Source organism: Octodon degus, unplaced genomic scaffold, assembly GCF_000260255.1.
Source record: "Octodon degus isolate 3935 unplaced genomic scaffold, OctDeg1.0 scaffold00418, whole genome shotgun sequence".
Lineage (NCBI taxonomy): Eukaryota > Metazoa > Chordata > Mammalia > Rodentia > Octodontidae > Octodon > Octodon degus.
The window spans coordinates 161,828-179,760 of NW_004524994.1; the positions used below are offsets into that span (position 1 = coordinate 161,828).

Below are 17,933 nucleotides of genomic sequence, written 5' to 3' on the forward strand. Positions count from 1 at the left end.
TCTTCACGTCTCATCCTCACCCATCCCCACTGCTCAGCATCAACGCTAACCGGATTTAGCAGTAGAGAATAAGCAAGACTAATAGATCCTTCAAAAGCGTCTCCGGGCTATCAGAAATTTCTCTCCCCTTTGTTCTGATCTAGGTCTGACTTGTGGTCCTGGATGGGAGCGTTCTGTTTTGTTTTTCAAGGGGGGAGGTGTGGGCACTGAACGAAAAGATTTATTTCACGTAGGCGATACCTGGGAGAAAGCGCTCAAACTTCTCAGCCGTAATCAAAATGGAGCTGGCCAGCCACGCCCCAGTGGCTAAACATTGGGTGAAGGAAACTCTCTTTTTCCAAAATGAAACAGGAGAGGGAGAGAAAATGTCCATCACACAATGGCCCCGCCCCCAAAGGCAGCTAACACCAATCGTTAGTGTGTAAGGCGGGGATCAAGCCAAGGGCGGAGCCTCCTGTTGCCCCAGCAACAACCGAGGGAACCCAAGAGGAGCGCGGTCTCGTACAAAGGTCCCGGGAGAAGCGTGAGCCAGGCCTGGTCGGCGCCGGTGGAGAGAAGGACAGGTCAGGCCCATGAGCTACAGTTCCCTTAGCTGCTTTCGTCTCTCTAACGGTTAAAAGCACTGAGGTAGAAATAACGCATGCGCTGCACTTAGAGGCGGCGCTAAACCGGCCCAGCGTTCTAGACGCTGACTGCTCCTGGAGCTTGGGAGCCCGGCTGACGCGAGGGGGCGGGACCTTGCGTTGTGGGTGGAGCCATAGTGCCCTGGGGCGGGGCTTTCCCCGATTGCTGGGTAGATTTATTTTTAGGCGGGGCACAGTTGGGCGCCAGCTCCCTAGCCCAGGGTTCCCTCCCCCATTTCTCCCTGCTTTCCTGGAAGGCAGTTAGGCACTGTGGTTAAGACCGCAGCGTCAGTGGGCTGACGAAAGTAGCTTGGAATCCTAGTACTGCATTTTACACGATGGGCCTCAGTTTCCCCATCTTTCAGATGCAAGTAATAATACCCATACCTCCTAGAGCTGAGATTATATTTTTCCCCTCCCAGGGCCATGGCTGAGGTGCACGTGATCGGGCAGATCATAGGGGCCACCGGTTTCTCTGAAAGTAGCCTCTTCTGCAAGTGGGGCATCCACACAGGTATTCCCCAGGCCTGGTTCATCTCCAGGGCAAGACACCAGCGGCCCTAGCCTAGGGCTCCACACCCCTTCCCTGAATTCCTGACTCTGTCCCTGATCCTCATTTTCCATTGGCTGTCAGGACTTCTCCCGCCCAGACCACAGATCTCTGTCTCTCTTCTTATCTTTTTTCCATCCGGCCTCTGGCGGCTCTGGCTGCTACCCCCCACAGGGACAGCTCCTAGGGATAGGGGACGGTAAGCTAGTCCTCTCCATACCCTATACTTCCAGTCCTCAAAACAATAGCCTTACCTGTACTGTTAGACTTATACCCATAGTCCTAGACAGTGCCTCCTAGGGCCCTCCCCTATCTCAATTCTTTGATTAGTAGTCTCTTGTTTGGCTAGGGAGATAGCTCAGCGGCCTAAGCGCCTGCCTGGCAAGTGCAAGGTCCTGAGTTTGATTCCCTGGTACAAAAGAAAAAAAAAAGCCGGGGAGATGGCTCAGTGGAATAAGCGCTTCCCTGGCAAGCGTAAGGGCCTGAGTTCAATCCCCGGTTCCGCCAAAAGAAAAAAAAAAAAAATTAGTCTCTGTTCACTACAGAGAACAAAGCTTCTAGCCCAGGTTTGTGGAAGAGAAGACTGATATTTATAATTCTCTGTGTACTCCATTGTAGCAGTCACCCAAGTCTGTCTACACCGCCGAGGAGAGACCTTGGAAGTCCCATTTCCCAAGCCTCCACTTCTGAGGCTTCACAGTGTAATAAGTAAGGGCTCTAAGCTGCCAGGTCTGGGTTCAAATACTAACTTCCCCACCTGTTAATTGGGAGACTTTGAACTTGACCTCCCAGAATTTCAGTTTCCTTGTCAGAAGATCATAGCAGCTAAAAGGTGATGCAGGATTGAGGTTAAGACCACAGATTTCCTATGTTGAAAATCAGTGTTGTTTCCTATTATGTGACCTGGGACAGTTCTGTTGGCCTTGATTTCCCTGTCTACAGTGGGAATAATAATACCTTGTGGGGTTTTTTGTTTGTTTGTTTGGTGGAACTGGGGACTGAACTCAGGCCCTTGAGCTTGCCAGGGAAGAGCTTATTCTACTGAGCCATCTCCCCGGCCCCAGTGTGTTTGTCATGAAGACTAAATGACTATCAGCAGCATTAGACTAGGGGCTGGACTAGAGAATCCTCAGTATTTGTCTGGTTCACAGAAGGCTTGGATGGGGTCTTGTCTATAAGGCCCTGTGTGTGTTGTTGCCTGTCACAGATAAATGTCCAGGAGACAGATATGGTTATTGTCATTGTCATCCTTTTAGGCCTGGGCCCTTTCTGATTTTACTGGAAAGTGACATAGCAGTTGATTTCCCTGGGAGACCAAGATCCTCCAACTGAGTGGATAAAAGGCATGCTCTGGAGTCTGACTCAGGGGCTGTGTGACCCTGGGGGATGCTGTCCCCTCCGAGTTCAGAGTGGAAGAGAGGCGTAGGGGGAAGCAGATAAAGAAACAAGCACAATGATTACAGATTATTGGAAGGATAAGGAGAAAATAAATGAGACTTATGAGAAGGACGAGTGTTAGAATAGGAGGGTAAAGGGGCCGGGGAGATGGCTCAGTGGACTAAGTGCTTCCCTGGCAAGCACAAGAGCCTGGGTTCAATCCCCAGTTCCACCAAAAAAAAAAAAAAAAAGAAGAATAAGAGGGTCACAGAGACCCCTTCTATGAAGTGGCACTCGATCTGAGTCCGAAGGATTAAAAAAAATTGCAGGACTACCAGTGCAAAGGCCCTGAGGTACTAGAACATGAATGGGACCAGTAAAGCTTCTGGGTAGTGAAGGAGGGGAGGAATGATGGGAGATGCGCTCAGGGAGGTAGGCACAAGCCAGGGTATGCAGGGCCTTGAGGCCATATGGGGGGGCCTGTAAACTGGGGAGTGCTATGGGGATTAAGAGTCCTGGGGGCAGATTTAATGAAGGTACTGATTGAAGTGCTTAGCATAGCATTTGTCATTCAGTAAGCACTGTGTCCCTTATTTTATAACCCTCTCCCCCTCTTTTTTTCTTTTTGACACAGGGTCTCCCTATGCAGAATAGGCTGGCCTTGAGCTCACTTTGTAGCCCAGGCTGGTCTGGAACTCACAGTGATCCCTCTTGTCTCAGCCTCCTGAGTGCTGGGATTACAGGCATGTGCCACCATGCCAGGTTTATAACCCATTAGTAGGGTCACTATTAAGATCTATTTTTGCTGGGCATGGTGCTCCCAACACTTGGGAGGCTGAGGCAGGAGGATCGCCCATGAGTTCTAGGCCAGTCTAGGCTTACTCAGCAAGAACCTGTCTTAAAAAAAAAAAAAAAAAAAAGAAGAAGAAGACCTGTTTTCATGATGTGCTTCTGGAGGGTAACCTTGGCCTCATCTGAGTCCCTGCACAGGCCTTTAAATATGGGCTGAGAATAATAAGAAAATGTTCCTGGAACTTGGGTAGAGAATGTGTGGGCAAACACAGGGCCCTGGGTTCCATCCCTAGCACCAAAACAAATAAAAATAACCAGTGACAATCAAGAAGACTTAAAAAAAAAAAAAAAGAAAAGAAAAAAAGAAGACTTATCCTATAAACAGTATGGATCTACTCAGAATTATCAAATATGTTATGTTGAGGCAGAGAAAAGTAACTTGCCCGAGGTGACACAGGCAGAGAGAGAGAGAGAGAGAGAGAGAGAGAGAGAGAGAGAGCCAGGATTTGAACCCAGACACTTGGCTGTTGAGCTCACCCTTTGTAACTTTCACTGCCATCTTGAAATGCTGGGGAGGAACAGGCCTAGAGTCCATGATGCCTTTAGTCCCCTTCCTAAAGGCAGCCTCCCAACCCACCCTGACTCTGTCCTCATTACAGGGGCAGCATGGAAGCTCCTGTCGGGCATGCGGGAGGGCCAGACACAGGTGGACACTCCCCAGGTAGGGGACATGGCCTACTGGTGCCACCCCATTGACCTGCACTTCGCCACCAAGGGTCTCCAAGGTGGGTACCAGGCCTGCCCTAGGGGCTAGGCTAAGAAGATGGGGTACAGCAGCATGCAAAGCAGCAGGGGCTGGAAACACCCCTTTGTGTCCTGTTCCCCATACCTTGTGGGTCCCTTCTAGCCACGCATGCCTTAGAGAGGATGAGCTGAGTGAGGCCTGTGCCACAGGAAGGAGATGGACCAGGGCCCAGGGGTAGGTCAGGGTCAGGATGGGGGTAGGGGAAGTGGCCTGCAAGTACAGGGACAACCAGGGTCTGTGCTAAAGAGGAAGCTGGGAGAGGGTGTATGAAGGTCAAGAAGGGGTGGTAGGGCAGGAGGGAGCGGACGAGGGCTGGTTGCTGCGCCTTATGAAGGGCTCCTCAGCTGGAGAGCTGAGTGCCCAAAAGGGAAGTGAGTATTTGGGGGAGGCCGGGTATCAGTTCTAGTAGAAAATGCAACAGATTCCAGGAAATAGCCTGGGTAGAGGCGCTGTGTATCCCAGCTGCCCCTTGTTCCCCCTCTCTTCAGGGGCTCTGTTCTATAGGGGAGACAGACCTATCTCCAGACAGGGCCAGCCCAGAGTGGACAGGTCTGGCGGGGGTAACGGTTGTGGTGCCTATGGGAGCCCAGAAGCAGTGTCTAAGCCTGTCCAGAGGTTGGGAGGGCCTTCTGGGGAGAAGCAGTGAGCTTGGCGCAAGGGGCCAGGAGGAGTGGGAGTGCGGAGGGGGATGGAGGGGAATTGTTGCAGGCGGGGTTCTTTGTGTGTGGAAGGCTCACAGAGGAAAGTGAGCCCAGACATTTAGGGGGCGACAAGAGAGCAGAGGATGGAGGGGGGCAGGCTGTGTGTGCCTTACTGCCATCCCCAAGGCCCTGGGAGCTGCAGCAGGCAGTGGCTCAGTCAGGTTTCACTTCTCAAAGCTCTTTCTGGCTGCCACGTGTGATGGTGGGTTGGTGAGGCAGAGAATTCTGTCCTCACTGCCTGTCAGGACCCCCCAGCCACCCAGTGCTGGTACCATCCCTGCCTCCTTGTTTCTCAGCCCCCATTCTGTATCCATGAGGAAATCCCAGCACCTTTCCCTGAGAGCAAAATATTTTTTTTTTTTACTGGTAATTGAACTCAGGACCTTGTGCTTGCTAGGCAGGCGCTATGCTACTGAGCTATATCCCTGGCTGGCCCTTGGGGTTTTTTTGTCAGCTGGCATGGCATGTGGTACCAGGGCTTGAACTGTGGTCTCCTGTGCCTGCCTGAGCTTGTCTAAGCTGGTGCTTTAAACCACTGAGCTATCTTGTTGGCCCCTGGGTTTGTTTTTGAGACAGGATCTCATTGTGTAGCTCTGGGTGGCCTTGAGCTCACTTTGTAGCCCAGGCTGGTCTGGAACTCACAATGATCCTCCTGCCTCAGCCTCCAAGTGCTGGGATTACAGGTATGCACCGCCACACCTGGTGCTCTCCCTGTGAAATTTACCCTAACTTCTGCTCAACATCTGATCTGTCCCTCTTCTCTCTTTCCTGGATTATTCAGTAGCATAATGACTTTGTGCCCAGCCCCAGTTCCTGGTACCTGTGCCCCATAGACAGCCAGCAGGACTTTGGGGGCACCCAAGTTAGGACACATCTTCCCTCTGCTCAGAACCTTTCAGTGATTCCTGTCTTATTCAGGGTAAAAAACAGAATCTTACCAAGTATATGGTTGTCATTTTGTTTTTTGAGACAAGAGTCTCACTATGTAGTCCAGGCTGGCCTCAAACTGGCAGCCATCTTCTACTCAAGTGCTAGTATTATAGGCCTGTGCCACCACACCCAGCCTAGTTGTCACTGCTGTTCCTTCTCTTCCTCTGAGCCAGCCACGCTGGCCCCACCAGGCTCATGCCCACCTTAGGCCCTTTGCACTTGGGGCTTGGATTTCTCATTCCCTAAATGCCCACACATCCCACTCCCTTCCCTCCTTTAAGTATCTGTTTAAAAGTCACCATCTTAAACTCAAGCATATTAAAAAGAAAAAAAGTCACCTTCTTAGTGAAACTTTGTCTATCCCCTCCTTTCCCAAACCACACCCCCACCCCCACCCTACCCAGCTTTATTTTTCTCCAGAGCAGTTATCACCATCTGACATACCCTGTAATTTGTCTATTTACTATGTTCGTTGTCTAGGATGTCAGCCTCACAGGGCAGGAATTTTTGTCTGCTGTGTTCACCACTGTGTCCCTAGGTCCTAGCACAGGGCCTAGCACAAAGGAGGGGCTCAGAACAGAGGTTGAACTGATCCACATTCTGAGGACATGGGCAAACCAACGGAAGGGGAAAAAAGAGGTTTTTGAGCCAGGTATGGTGCCACACATCTGTAATCCCAGGACTCTGGAAGGCTGAGTCAAGAGGATCGAAAGTTTGAGCCTAGCCTGAGCAACCCATGAGACCCTGTTTCAAAATAAAAAACAGATGGGGCTGGCGAGATAGCTTAGTGGACTAAAGCGCCTGCTTAGGCAAGCTTAGGGAAGGGCAGGGACTGCAGTTCTATCCCCAGCACCATACATTGTGCCAGCCCCACCCCTAGGGTGGGCTCAGCCAGCCAGAGTCCAGGTGTGATGGCGCAAGCCTGTAATCCCAGCGATGGGGAGGCTTAAAGCAGGAGGGCACCACCAGTCCGAGCTGCGTAGTAAGATCCTGCAACAACCAAATGCATTAAAAAAAACAATAATAATTACAAAATAGAAAGGACCAGGGCTGGTGAGATAGTTCAGTAGAGTAAGTGCTTGCCTGGCAAGTTCAAGGTCCTGAGTTCAATCCTCAGTACCGCAAAAAAAAAAAAAAAAAAAAACGACCAGGGATGTAGCTCCATGTGCCAGCCCTGCTGAGTTCTATACTCAGTACTGGGAGCAGGTGGAGGTAGATGGGACAGGAGAAGAAAGAAGGCCCTCCCAAAGTCCTAGAAGGACAAGGCAGGGCTGTGAGGAAGGGTAGAAGATATACAGGATAAGCCCAAGGTGCTGATCTGGAGACCAGAGGAACGGCAGGCTTCTCTGGCAGGCACTCCGACAAGCAGACCACAGTAGGAAGCCAGCAGAAGCCGCATGCAGGGCCTTGATTATTGAGGAGGGCACTGGGGCCCCTTGGATGGCCTCTGAGCAGGGGAGGATGAGGGATGTAGACACATTCCCCATGCTGCTGTGTGGGATGGAACAGGATGGGCACCCAGAGGAGGTTGGGCAGGAACCCCAGGGACAGGGACCGGACCTGGGTCTCCACTAGGGACCAGGGGGGTGGGGACCCAGGAGCAGGAGCTGGGCCCCACCATTCCTCCTTTGTTCTGCATCCCATCCTGCAGGTTGGCCTCGGCTTCATCTCCAGGTGTGGTCCCAGGATAGCTTCGGCCGATGCCAGCTCGCCGGCTATGGCTTTTGCCATGTGCCCAGCAGCCCCGGCACCCACCAGCTGGACTGCCCCACATGGCGGCCTCTGGGCAGCTGGCGGGAGCAGCTGGCCAGGGCCTTTGTTGGTGGTGGGCCACAGCTGCTACAGGCAGACACCATCTACAGCGGGGCGGACCGCTACCGCCTGCACACTGCCGCAGGTGGCACCGTGCGCCTTGAGCTCAGCCTGCTGCTGCGTCACTTTGATCGCTATGGTGTTGAGTGCTGAGGGATCCGACCTCCGTTGGCCATCACCCACAGCCCTGGCCGAGCACTGAGGGCAGGATGGCACAGCAGTCAGGATCTTGGGCCCTGGAGACAGTCAGACCCAATCCCAGGCTGGCAGGGCCCTGTGTTGGTCCTTGCAAGGATCTCAAGCCCAGTAATGCCCCTGGAGCCCATGTGTCACGTGGGGTAGTAAGTGTGGATCACAGGGGAGGGGAGGGAAATGCTGGTTAGCACATGGGAGGTGCTTAATAAAAGCGAGTGATTCTTAACGTGTGTGGCAACTTCCTGACCCCTTCATCTGTAGATGACCTCTTCGCCCTCCACACTCACACTATGCCTGCTCAGGCCCCATCTTCTGTCGTCCCTCTACCCCAGTCCCTCATTCTCTTCCCGTTTTGGGTGCCCTTCCTTTGAGACTCCTCTCCCGTGTCCCCATTCTCAGATGTTGCCCTCCCTGCCAGATCTTCATTTTCACGGTGACCCCCACACCCAAAGCCCCAAACCATCTCTGTAACCCGCTTTGGTAACTCTCAGCCGCCAGGAGGCAGCACCCTGTCCGTGGGGCGGAGCCGGGGTGCCCGCCCCCTCCCTGCTGGGCTGAGGGACCCCCCTTGGAGCCCGCCCACGCGAGATGAGGACCGTGGCCCCCCCATGCCCTCTCCTGGGGCTGCTCCCGCCCCGCTCGCGCTTCCTGGGTGGGGCCGGGCGGCTTCAAAACCCCCGCGCGCCGCCCAGCCGGTCCCCGCCGCCGCCCTTCGCGCCCCTGGCCGTCCCCCTCCCTCCTCCCGCCGCGGATCCACCAGACCGCGAGGCCCCGGCCGGGGCAGGGGGACGCCCCCTCCGGGGCACCCCCGGCTCTGAGCAGCCCGCGGGGCCGTCCTCCTCCCGGAGCGGAGGAGGGAGCCTCGAGGCCGCCCGAGGCCCCAGAGTCTGAGACTTGCCGCCGCCGCCGCCGCCGCCGCTGCGGGGAGGAGGGGAGGAGGAGCGGGAGGAGGGACGAACTGGTTGGGAGAAGAGGAAAAAAGTTTTGAGACTTTTCCGCTGCCGCTGAGAGCCGGAGACGCGGGGACCGCTTGGCGCGGCGCTGGTCGGCGAGGAGGCAGGACCTGCGGACTCCAGACCGCCCCCCTCACCGCCTCTGACGCAGGCCACCCCCGACACAGCGCTCCCCTGGCGTCCCCATTTCGGACCAGCGCTCAGGAGCAGCAAACCCCGCCTCCCGCGAAGACTTCACCCTAGACCCGGGGCGCACCCCCCTGCACGCCACCCTCGCTCCCTTCCCCAGAGCCCCCGCGCAACCTAGGACCCTCTCTCATCCGGGCGACGGATCTCTCCCAGACCTGCCACAGCTCCCTTACTCAAGACCACCCACCTTCTGGTACCAGATCTCGCCCACCTCGGCTTTTTCCGTGGGCTACTGAATTACGCGGTGACCGAGCCTCGCAAAGATCCCTGCTTCGTTCTCCCCGAAGAACTCAATTTCCCCCGAGACCCTCCTACTTTTCCCCGGGAGACCCCCAGCCCCAGCAGGGGCGGGGCCTCCCCATCCTACCTCTGCCCGGGTCGCGCTCTCGGCGGTGCCGGGGGTCGCCACCTCCCCCATGCCGCCCTCTCGGCTGCGGCTCCTGCCGCTTCTGCTACCGCTACTGTGGCTACTGGTGCTGACGCCCGGCCGGCCAGCCTCGGGACTGTCCACCTGCAAGACCATCGATATGGAGCTGGTGAAGCGGAAGCGCATCGAGGCCATCCGCGGTCAGATCCTGTCCAAATTACGGCTCGCCAGTCCCCCGAGCCAGGGGGAGGTACCGCCCGGCCCGCTGCCCGAGGCCGTGCTCGCCCTTTACAACAGCACCCGAGACCGGGTGGCCGGGGAGAGCGCCGAACCAGAGCCCGAACCCGAGCCGGACTACTATGCCAAGGAGGTCACCCGCGTGCTAATGGTGGAGAACAATCACAGTGAGCTCCGAGGGGCCTGGGAGCCGGGAGGGGGCCCCCAGGGGGCGCCGGAGTGCAGGGGTCACGGGAAGGAAATTATGGGCCGCGCCGAGGAAACCGGCTGGAGGAAGGGGACCCCCGGGGGCTCCGAGAACGTATGTTGGAGGGCTGCTGGCCCAAGGAGGATGGCGATGAATCCACTCCCCAGCCCCCCGCTGTCTGATTTTAGGAGAATTAGCGAGTGAGGTGGACTATTGCCTACTGCGAAAAGGCAACAGGGTCTTGCGGGGTCGTGGGGAGTGTCCTCTCGAAGGACAGAAGCAATGTGGGAGGGCGCGTAGCAAGAGGCTCCCACCTTCAGGCCGCGCTAGAACGCAGGTATCGCTTTTCCAGAGAGGGCAGCTGGTTTGGGAAAAACGAAGACCCCAGCGTTTGGGAAAGGAGAGGCAATAGGAAAACTGACCCAGAGCTCGGGAGTCCTGAGGGGGATTCTAACCTTGAAAAACTAGGTGAAGCGAACCCTATAAGTGCAGGGCACTCACTTCCAGAGAGCGCCGGGGCCACGCGGGAGGGGGGCTTCGTGGAGACGGTGACTGTGGCTATGGTGTGCTAAATGCCGGGGGAGAGGGAAGCCAGGTCCTCGGGAGCAGGAAGGTAGCGGGAGAGGAGCGGAGACTGGGCGAAGAGGGTATTGGTGAACCAGGATGCCCCGGAGATGGCATGGGGGCTAGACAGCGCGGAGCTCTGCGGAGGAAGCGAGCCCTCAGGAAATCTAGAATACTGGGTCAGGGGATGGGAGTTTCCGAAAGGAGAGACAGGCGTGGGAAAGGTAGACCCGCGACAGAGCGACAGACACACGCTGCACCGCAGCACGGGGCGGGAGAGTTGAGTAATCGTGCCCTGGGCCGGGGGCGACGCTGCCAGACGGAGGTGAGAAAACTAAGCCAGTAGGGGTGAGAAAGGCCCACGTGGGTGCCATGCGCCGGGGGTAGGGGTGCGCCGGCTGCGCTTCCAGAAGGGTCAGGAGGACGGGGTAGAGCTGAGCGCTAGCAGTCTGGACCTTGAAGTCCCAGTTCCTCTTGGGGAAGCTGGGGAAACCCCAGCGTCCGGCGGGCCGCGCCCTCCTCCCTTCCCTTTCCTTCTCTTGCCCCGGGGGGGCGGGGACCGCGCGGGGCCTGGGGCGAGACAAGGCAGGTCTGGTCCCCGCCCTCGCGGCAGCGTCCTCCCGCCCTTCTCACCCCAGCAACGGGCGGGGCTCCTCCTGGGTCCGCCCGGTCTGCGCCCACGCGAGGGCCCAGGCGGGACGCGGGCGTCCTGCGGGGCCTGCAGCTTCGGGCGATGGTACCTAGTTTTCAGTTTCTCCCTTGGGCTGTGGGCTTTCGGCTTCGCCCATTCAAGCTCCCTGTTTTGTAGCCAAACCCTCCTCCCCACCCACCCCCTTTTCAGTGTGGCCTTTCTGTACAGGGAGAAGACTTTTTTCTCTCCAGAGACTTTTATTTCTCCTCCAAGCCCTCACGTGTTTCATCCTCCATGTGCCTCATCTCCCGTCTTCTCTTTCTCTCACCTTTTCTTCTTCTGCATCTCCCACCTTTCTGTGTATAAATCACCTAGTGTTTGTCTGTCCCTTCTCTTCTCCTTTTTTCGTCTCCACACCCCCTTCTCTGGGCTCTGTCCTTTCTCCTCCCTAGCTGCTATTCCTCTGTCAGAGGCTCTGCCTTTCCTTTGGCGTTTACCGTGCAAGGAATGGACTGAGAACGGGGCTGGGGTTGCGGGGAGGCGGGGGCTGTGGACCACAGCAAGGGGCTTCCTTTTTCCTGTATCCTCTTCTCTGCTCCGACTTGTGCCCCATCCCGTAGGAAACCCAGAGGATTGCTTCAGGTGATCGAGGAGTTCACAACCTGCCCTTTATTCCCAGCTGTAAACTTCGCCTAGACTACAGGACACTCTTCCTCACCCCACTGCCCCCGCAGTCATTCTGACCTCGGACCGACTTAACTTTCTCTAACTGACTTGGGAAAGGGAGTTAAGGGAGGAAGCAATTAATAATGATCATCATAATAATATCACATTGGCAAGAAGGTAGCATAGTTTAGTTGTTAAGAGCAGTGTCTGGAATGAGACTGCTTCATCTCGCTCTGCCACTTCTAGCTATTTGACGTTGGGACAAATTAATTTCTCCATCTACTAGTGTCCTCTTCCTGACTTTGTGAGATTTCAGTGTCTTCATTTTTGAAAAGTGTTTTGAACAGTATCTGGCAAGTGACACACTTTTAACAGAGAAGCTGTGAGTGACTGGCATGTTCCGGACTGTATCACATGCCTTGTGCGAACGCGACTCTCTCCCGTTTGCTCCTGTAATCAGGCATTGGGAAGTATCTTACAGCTGATCTATGACTCAGACAGAGGAATTCACTTGCTACAGATCACCAGTGTTTCAGTTTGGAAAGCCTGCGTTGGATCAGGCAGCTTGATGTTATTGCTGTTTTTCAAAGAATAACAGGAAACTGAGGTACAGAGAAGGGGTGTGAACTGCCCCAGGTCATGCAGCTGAGATGCAGCAAGAAGCCATTGACCCTTACTCTGCAACTTAATTTGCATTTCAGGCTGCAAGTCTTAAACCCTAGGGAAGCCTGAGCAAACACAGAAGCTCCCCTTAGGGGCACTTGCTTGCAGATGTACACTTGTTCAAAGGTACTTTAGGGGAAAGAGAGTAGCGTGACTGGTCAAATGGAGGAGGAAGCAAACCTAGAGGAGTCTCAGAGCTAAACAAATCAGAGGGGAGCTCACCTAGACTTGGGATAGGCCTGTTCCCTAGACCCTTGCCAACCTGCTGGTACCCTCTCTTTCTGCTCTTCCCAACTAGACATCTATAAGAGCATGGACACTGTTGCACACAGTGTATATATGTTCTTCAACACGTCAGAGCTTCGGGAAGCTGTGCCTGATCCTCTGTTGCTGTCCCGGGCAGAGCTGCGTATGCAGAGACTCAAGTTAAGTGTGGAGCAACACGTGGAACTGTACCAAGTAAGGCCATGAGGCTGAGTGGTGGGATGCAGGCCACAAGGGCTGAGCTATGGCCAGGTGGGCTGGTTGGAAGGTTGCTGGCTACAAGGTTTATGTTACTAGTCTCTGAAGCACTGAGGAGCAAGAGCTGTAGAAGCCTAAGGGTCTTTAAAATGTTCAGACTCTTGAGGGAGATCTTAGAAGATGGACTCTTTTAAGACTGTAAGACAGTTTGGGGATATAGCCTAGTGGTAGATCACTTAGATTACTTACCTAGCATGTGTGGGTCCTTGGGTTCCTTCCCCCATACCAGAGACACAGAAAGATAAGAATGTAGTACTGTTCCAGAGTTGGAATCCCTAGAAAGGCTGGGAGACTCTAGAACCATATAGTAACGTTTCTAGAAAGTTCTTATGGAGGACTGCGCTGCTCTGAAGAATGAAGTCTCCAAGAACATTGAGGCCTCCAAGAGGGCTGGAGTCTCTAGAACATTCTACAATCTAAAATTCATGTCAAATAGAACCTTCTTGAAATCTAGGACATGCTCTGTAAGCTGGGGCCTATGATGTATGACATACAGCCCCATGGATTGTTTCACACAGCATCGAGGGGCAATGCCTGTCAGATCTTGGTTTGTAGATGAAGTTAGGAAATGAATTTTAACATAAACCCCGAGGAATCTGACTCTGAATTCAGGATGTCAAATTTGCCGAACCATATGTGCAGCCCCCACAGGTTAGCAACTTCACATTATGGGCTGTCCAAACTGCAGGGGGCCTAGCGTTCTATCAGGGAGGAAACAGGCCTAAAGAGGGAAAGGTGGCTGAAGCGCCACAGAGTGTCATAGGCAAAGGATGAGGTGTCCCTAGCTGCCTTGACCCCAGCAGGGTGCGGTGCGCTGTCTTCTCCAAAGGTGCTGTAGGCAAGGGTGGGATACAGGATCCCATGGAGTGATGTCTGGAAGGCTAGTGTCTGGGGACTGTCTGGACGCCTGTTTGGGGAAGCAGATAAAATGGGAGTGTAACTAGTGTTTGTGGGTGTGGGATGACATGATGGCACCTCCTCCATCTTCCCATTTGAAATCCTCCAGAAATACAGCAACAATTCCTGGCGCTACCTCAGCAACCAGCTCCTGACCCCCAGTGATACACCGGAGTGGTTGTCCTTTGATGTCACTGGAGTCGTGCGGCAGTGGCTGAGCCAAGGAGGTGAGGTTTGATGCCCCATCTGTTTCTCAGTGGGCATCAGCCTGTTGTTTGTCCTGGGGTTATCGTGCCTAACACCACCCATTCAACACTGAGGCCAAAGAGCCGAGCTTGGTGCTCTTCCCTGATGACATGTACACTGGAGTGATTAACTGGTGACCCTGTGAATGATTTCATCCATTTCTTGAGTTCTTCTCTCTGCCCTGCCCTGTGCTGGGTGATGCTGGGGACACGAGGGTGACCAGAACAACCTTATCTTTGCCCTTATGGAGCTCAGGGTTTCTTGGGTGGATGGATCAGGCACAGAGTGGCAGGGCTGGGATGATGGGGTGACCACAGGAGCTATCTGACCCAGCCTCGACTCACAGAGGACTTCCTGTGGGGAGGGGATGTCTCAGCTGATGTTTGAGGGATGAGAGAGCCAGGCAGGAGAGGAAATTGAGATAGGAGTATTTTGTGCAAAGGCTTGAGGCCAGGGAGAGCCTGCCCCATCTGATGTGTCTGGGAGAGGACTGTGTCTGGCGTGTTCCTGGAACAGGCCACGGTGCCTGCACATTACCTCCTTTACACCTTCTCATTCAGTAAATGCCAAAAGGTTTCTGCTTATGCGTGGCTCTGTCCCCGGTGGTGTGAGGGATGCAGTGGTAGTAACCAAGACCATTTTGGGTCCTGTCCTCACAGGACCCACAGTCTCTTCTGAACACCTAAGAGGTCTTGACAAAGCCCTACCAGGGAATAACACCCTGGAATGATCAAGACCAGGAGGAGAAGGCAGAGACAGGGGGATTGGCTGGAGTGAGGGATCAAGTGTCAGTGATTGTGTTGAGACCCCCCGCGGTGTGTTGTAGTGTGACTAGATGAAAAGACGAGGCAGCAGGTAGGTGCTAGAAGGGGCCTCCTGGGTCCTTGTACAAAGGCCTTTTACAAATCTCGTTTGTCTTGATCCATGCTGAGTCTCAAGTATTAGTGAAGAATGTGGTGCGAAATAAGAAGCTTAGATAACATCGTTTATGTATCATTTGGGAAACACATGATACCTGCAGTGTGCCAAGTGCCCAGGCTCAGATGTATAGCCTGATCTTTTGACCCCTGTGTGACATTGGAGAAGTCACTTCCTCTCTGTGTGCCTCAGCTTCCTGGTCTGTAAAATAGGGAGTTTGAGGATTAAAGGAGGTGATGCACACGGAAGTCAGAGTGCAACATGGCACCTGGCACCTTGTTTGTGCGACTATGGGACAGGCCCCAAGAGACACAACAAAAATAAGCATCCCTAGCCTAGTGCATCCAGTTTTCTACTGAGAACAGTGAAGTAGCCAAACACTAATGTCAGAGAGGGCACAGCGCAGGAGGATATACATTCTGGAGGCCTTCCTGAGGAGGCAGTATTTGGGCTGAGGCCTGAAGGAAGAGGAGGAGCTGGCAACACAAAGGACTGAGGCAGGAGTGCTACAGTGAGAGGGCAGAGCGGTGAGCAGGAGGAGCCTCTGGGGTTTGCTCCTTCCTGCCTCAGCGCCAGCCCCAGCCCCGATGAGCTGGGTGAGCCACCCTCAGTCTGGCTTCCCTGTGTCCCCTCCCACAGAGGAATTAGAGGGCTTTCGCTTCAGCGCTCACTGCTCCTGTGACAGCAAAGATAACACACTCCGCGTGGAAATCAACGGTGAGGCCAAATTCCCTGGCCAGGCCCCATGGCCAGGAGTGATTGTGTGTGTGTGTGTGTGTGTGTGTGTGTGTGTGTGTGTGTGAGAGAGAGAGAGAGAGAGAATCTCTTGTGTTCCCTGCTCACTGACCTCTTCTTCTGAGCCTGTGTATGTCTTCTACCCTGACTCCCAATACCCAAGCAGGGATCGGACCAAAACGCCGGGGTGACCTGGCTGCCATTCATGGCATGAACCGGCCCTTCCTGCTCCTCATGGCCACCCCACTGGAGAGGGCCCAGCACCTGCACAGCTCCCGTCACCGCCGGGCCCTGGACACCAACTACTGCTTCAGGTAAGCCATGCAGCCTTCAACGGAGGACTTGCAGCCTGGCAGCTTGACTGCTATCTGCTGACCAGGCACTCTAGGGTGGATGCCGCTGCACGGTTGGTGCTGTGACTGGGCTGCATGTCTTCTGCAGTCTGGAGCCTTTGGGGATAAGGTCTTAGAGTGCTGGGATGTGGGTGGTGGGCATCACGTAATGTGGAGATCGAGTTGTTGTCTCGCTAGAGCATTGGAATCTGAGACTTAGAATGTTAGAGACCATGAGTTGGAAGGTTGCCTTGGCTTCCCTTGTTGGCAGTTGGGGTTCTAGAATGTTAGGATTCCACAGAGCTTTGTTTTGGCACTGCTGGTAATTGAACCTAAGGCCTCGTGTATGTTAGGCAAGTACTTATCAGGGAGATAGGTGCCTCAGCCCTGTGGGGATTCTAGAATGTAAGAATTCAGGGAATCTCATCGATAGCTGAGCAGCCAGGTACTTAGACATTGTTTCTGCCTCATAAAGGGTTGGGGGAGTAATGTTAAGGACTGGAATTAGAGTGTAGGACTCAAGGAACGCTGGAACATTGGGATCTCAGGTTTGGGGAATTCAGAATTGGAAGAGTGCTGACGCTGGATTCCTACACCGTCAGCAGAGTGTAGTCTTTAGTTTTGGCAGATGAGAGGCCTGTGTGCTGGACTCATAAAGGTAGAGGCCTGTGTTCAAATGTTAGTATGTACAGATGTTGGAGGTGGGGAAGATCAGGATATTGGTATCCTAGATGATTGGAGACCAGTGATGGAATGTTAGGATTTTGGAGTGTTCGGGTCTGAGAATTTGGCATGTTAGACCGAATGATGGGCTCAGAACCGTGGACTGTTGGAATGTAATACTGAAATATAGAATGCCAAGATTGCTGGGTATGGTAGTGCTCTCCTGGAACTCCAGCACCCAGTAGGATGAGGCAGGAAGATTGCTACAAATTCAAGGCCAGCTTGAGTTGCATAACGAGAGCCTGTCTTTAAGGGAGTTGGAAGATAGGAATTCTAGAAAGTTGGAAATTCTGGTAGAATATTAGAATTTTTTATTTTCCAGCATGCTAGAATCTTATGAAACTATAATATGGTAATCGAGCAAGTTGCAGTACTGGATTCCTAGAAAGTTGAAATTCAGAGCCAGAATGTTGAGAAATTAGAATGATAAAATGACTTTGTCCTTCCCCTGCTTAAAATATCTCGGTGGTGTCTCTGAGCTTTGATTTATACTGTTCTCCCACTGGACAGTCTGTCCTGTTTCCTGGATGCTCACCACCCTCACCCTAGAAATCTCTACGAACTCACAGATTGCAGTCCTGAGTACCAGCGGCTTGTAGAGAGGCAGCCTGCCTGCCACACGAGCCTTTTCAGGGGGGACACGGCGTCACCTCGGAAATGTTTCCTAAACAGCAAACTTGAATCTGATCAGAAGTTAAACTCCAAGTTCCCTGCAATAGTGGGAGAGTGGAACATAATCAGCCACACCACAGTGACACAGTCAGCAAGATCCAGAGGATGGGAAACCTGACCCAGTTTCTGCAACAAATACAGTGCAAAGCAGGGGAATACAGAGAGCTGGTTCTGTAGTTCTGTAGGTTTTCAAAAGAATCCTGAAAAAAAAAAAAATCCTGAGAGCCATATTAACCAATTACAATATGTAGACCTTACCTGGATTTTTATTTTTTATATGTATTAGGTACAGGGTTTACGGGGTCTCACTATGTAGATCTGACTCACAGTGATTCTCCTGTTTGTAGCCTCCCCAGCGCTGGGATTACAGGTGTGCACCATCAAGCCCAGTCTTAATCACTATCTCAGTGAGCACCGGGGGTGGGGCCGGCACACTTGGATTTTTATTTACACATGTTAAAAAAAAAAAAAAAAAAAAAAAGTCAGGCATGTACCTGTAGTCTCACCTAATCTGAACCCCAGAAATTCAAGACTACTCTGAGCTGTGTGGTAAGGTTCTGTCTCAAACACCAACCAAACAAAAGAGATGTTTATGAGACACGTGGGAAGTTGCAAAGTCTGAGTAGATTAATACATTTTTTTTTTT

General features: G+C 53.5%; 2 protein-coding genes across 3 annotated transcripts in view; both read left to right on the forward strand.

The window, feature by feature from the left end:
• Positions 1–461: 461 nt before the first annotated feature.
• On the forward strand, positions 462–8,000 carry B9d2 (B9 domain containing 2). 2 transcript variants are annotated; one of them, XM_023708629.1, is made up of 4 exons: positions 462–627; positions 1,046–1,137; positions 4,002–4,127; positions 7,430–8,000. In XM_023708629.1, the coding sequence occupies exons 2-4, from the start codon at positions 1,050–1,052 to the stop codon at positions 7,741–7,743; spliced, it is 528 nt and encodes a 175-aa protein (XP_023564397.1). In that variant the 5' UTR covers positions 462–627; positions 1,046–1,049; the 3' UTR covers positions 7,744–8,000. The 2 variants fall into 2 exon arrangements, with proteins under 2 accessions (XP_023564397.1, XP_004648528.1); XM_004648471.2 differs by having other exon boundaries at positions 462–563.
• Positions 8,001–8,482: 482 nt separating this feature from the next.
• Positions 8,483–17,933, forward strand: part of Tgfb1 (transforming growth factor beta 1) — a 13,851-nt gene continuing 4,400 nt past the window's right edge. Inside the window, exons 1-5 of the mRNA XM_004648472.2 lie at positions 8,483–9,698; positions 12,541–12,701; positions 13,771–13,888; positions 15,465–15,542; positions 15,727–15,874. Coding sequence (XP_004648529.1) covers positions 9,344–9,698; positions 12,541–12,701; positions 13,771–13,888; positions 15,465–15,542; positions 15,727–15,874 — 860 coding nt within the window. The 5' untranslated portion in view covers positions 8,483–9,343. The remainder of the gene's footprint in view (positions 9,699–12,540; positions 12,702–13,770; positions 13,889–15,464; positions 15,543–15,726; positions 15,875–17,933) is intronic.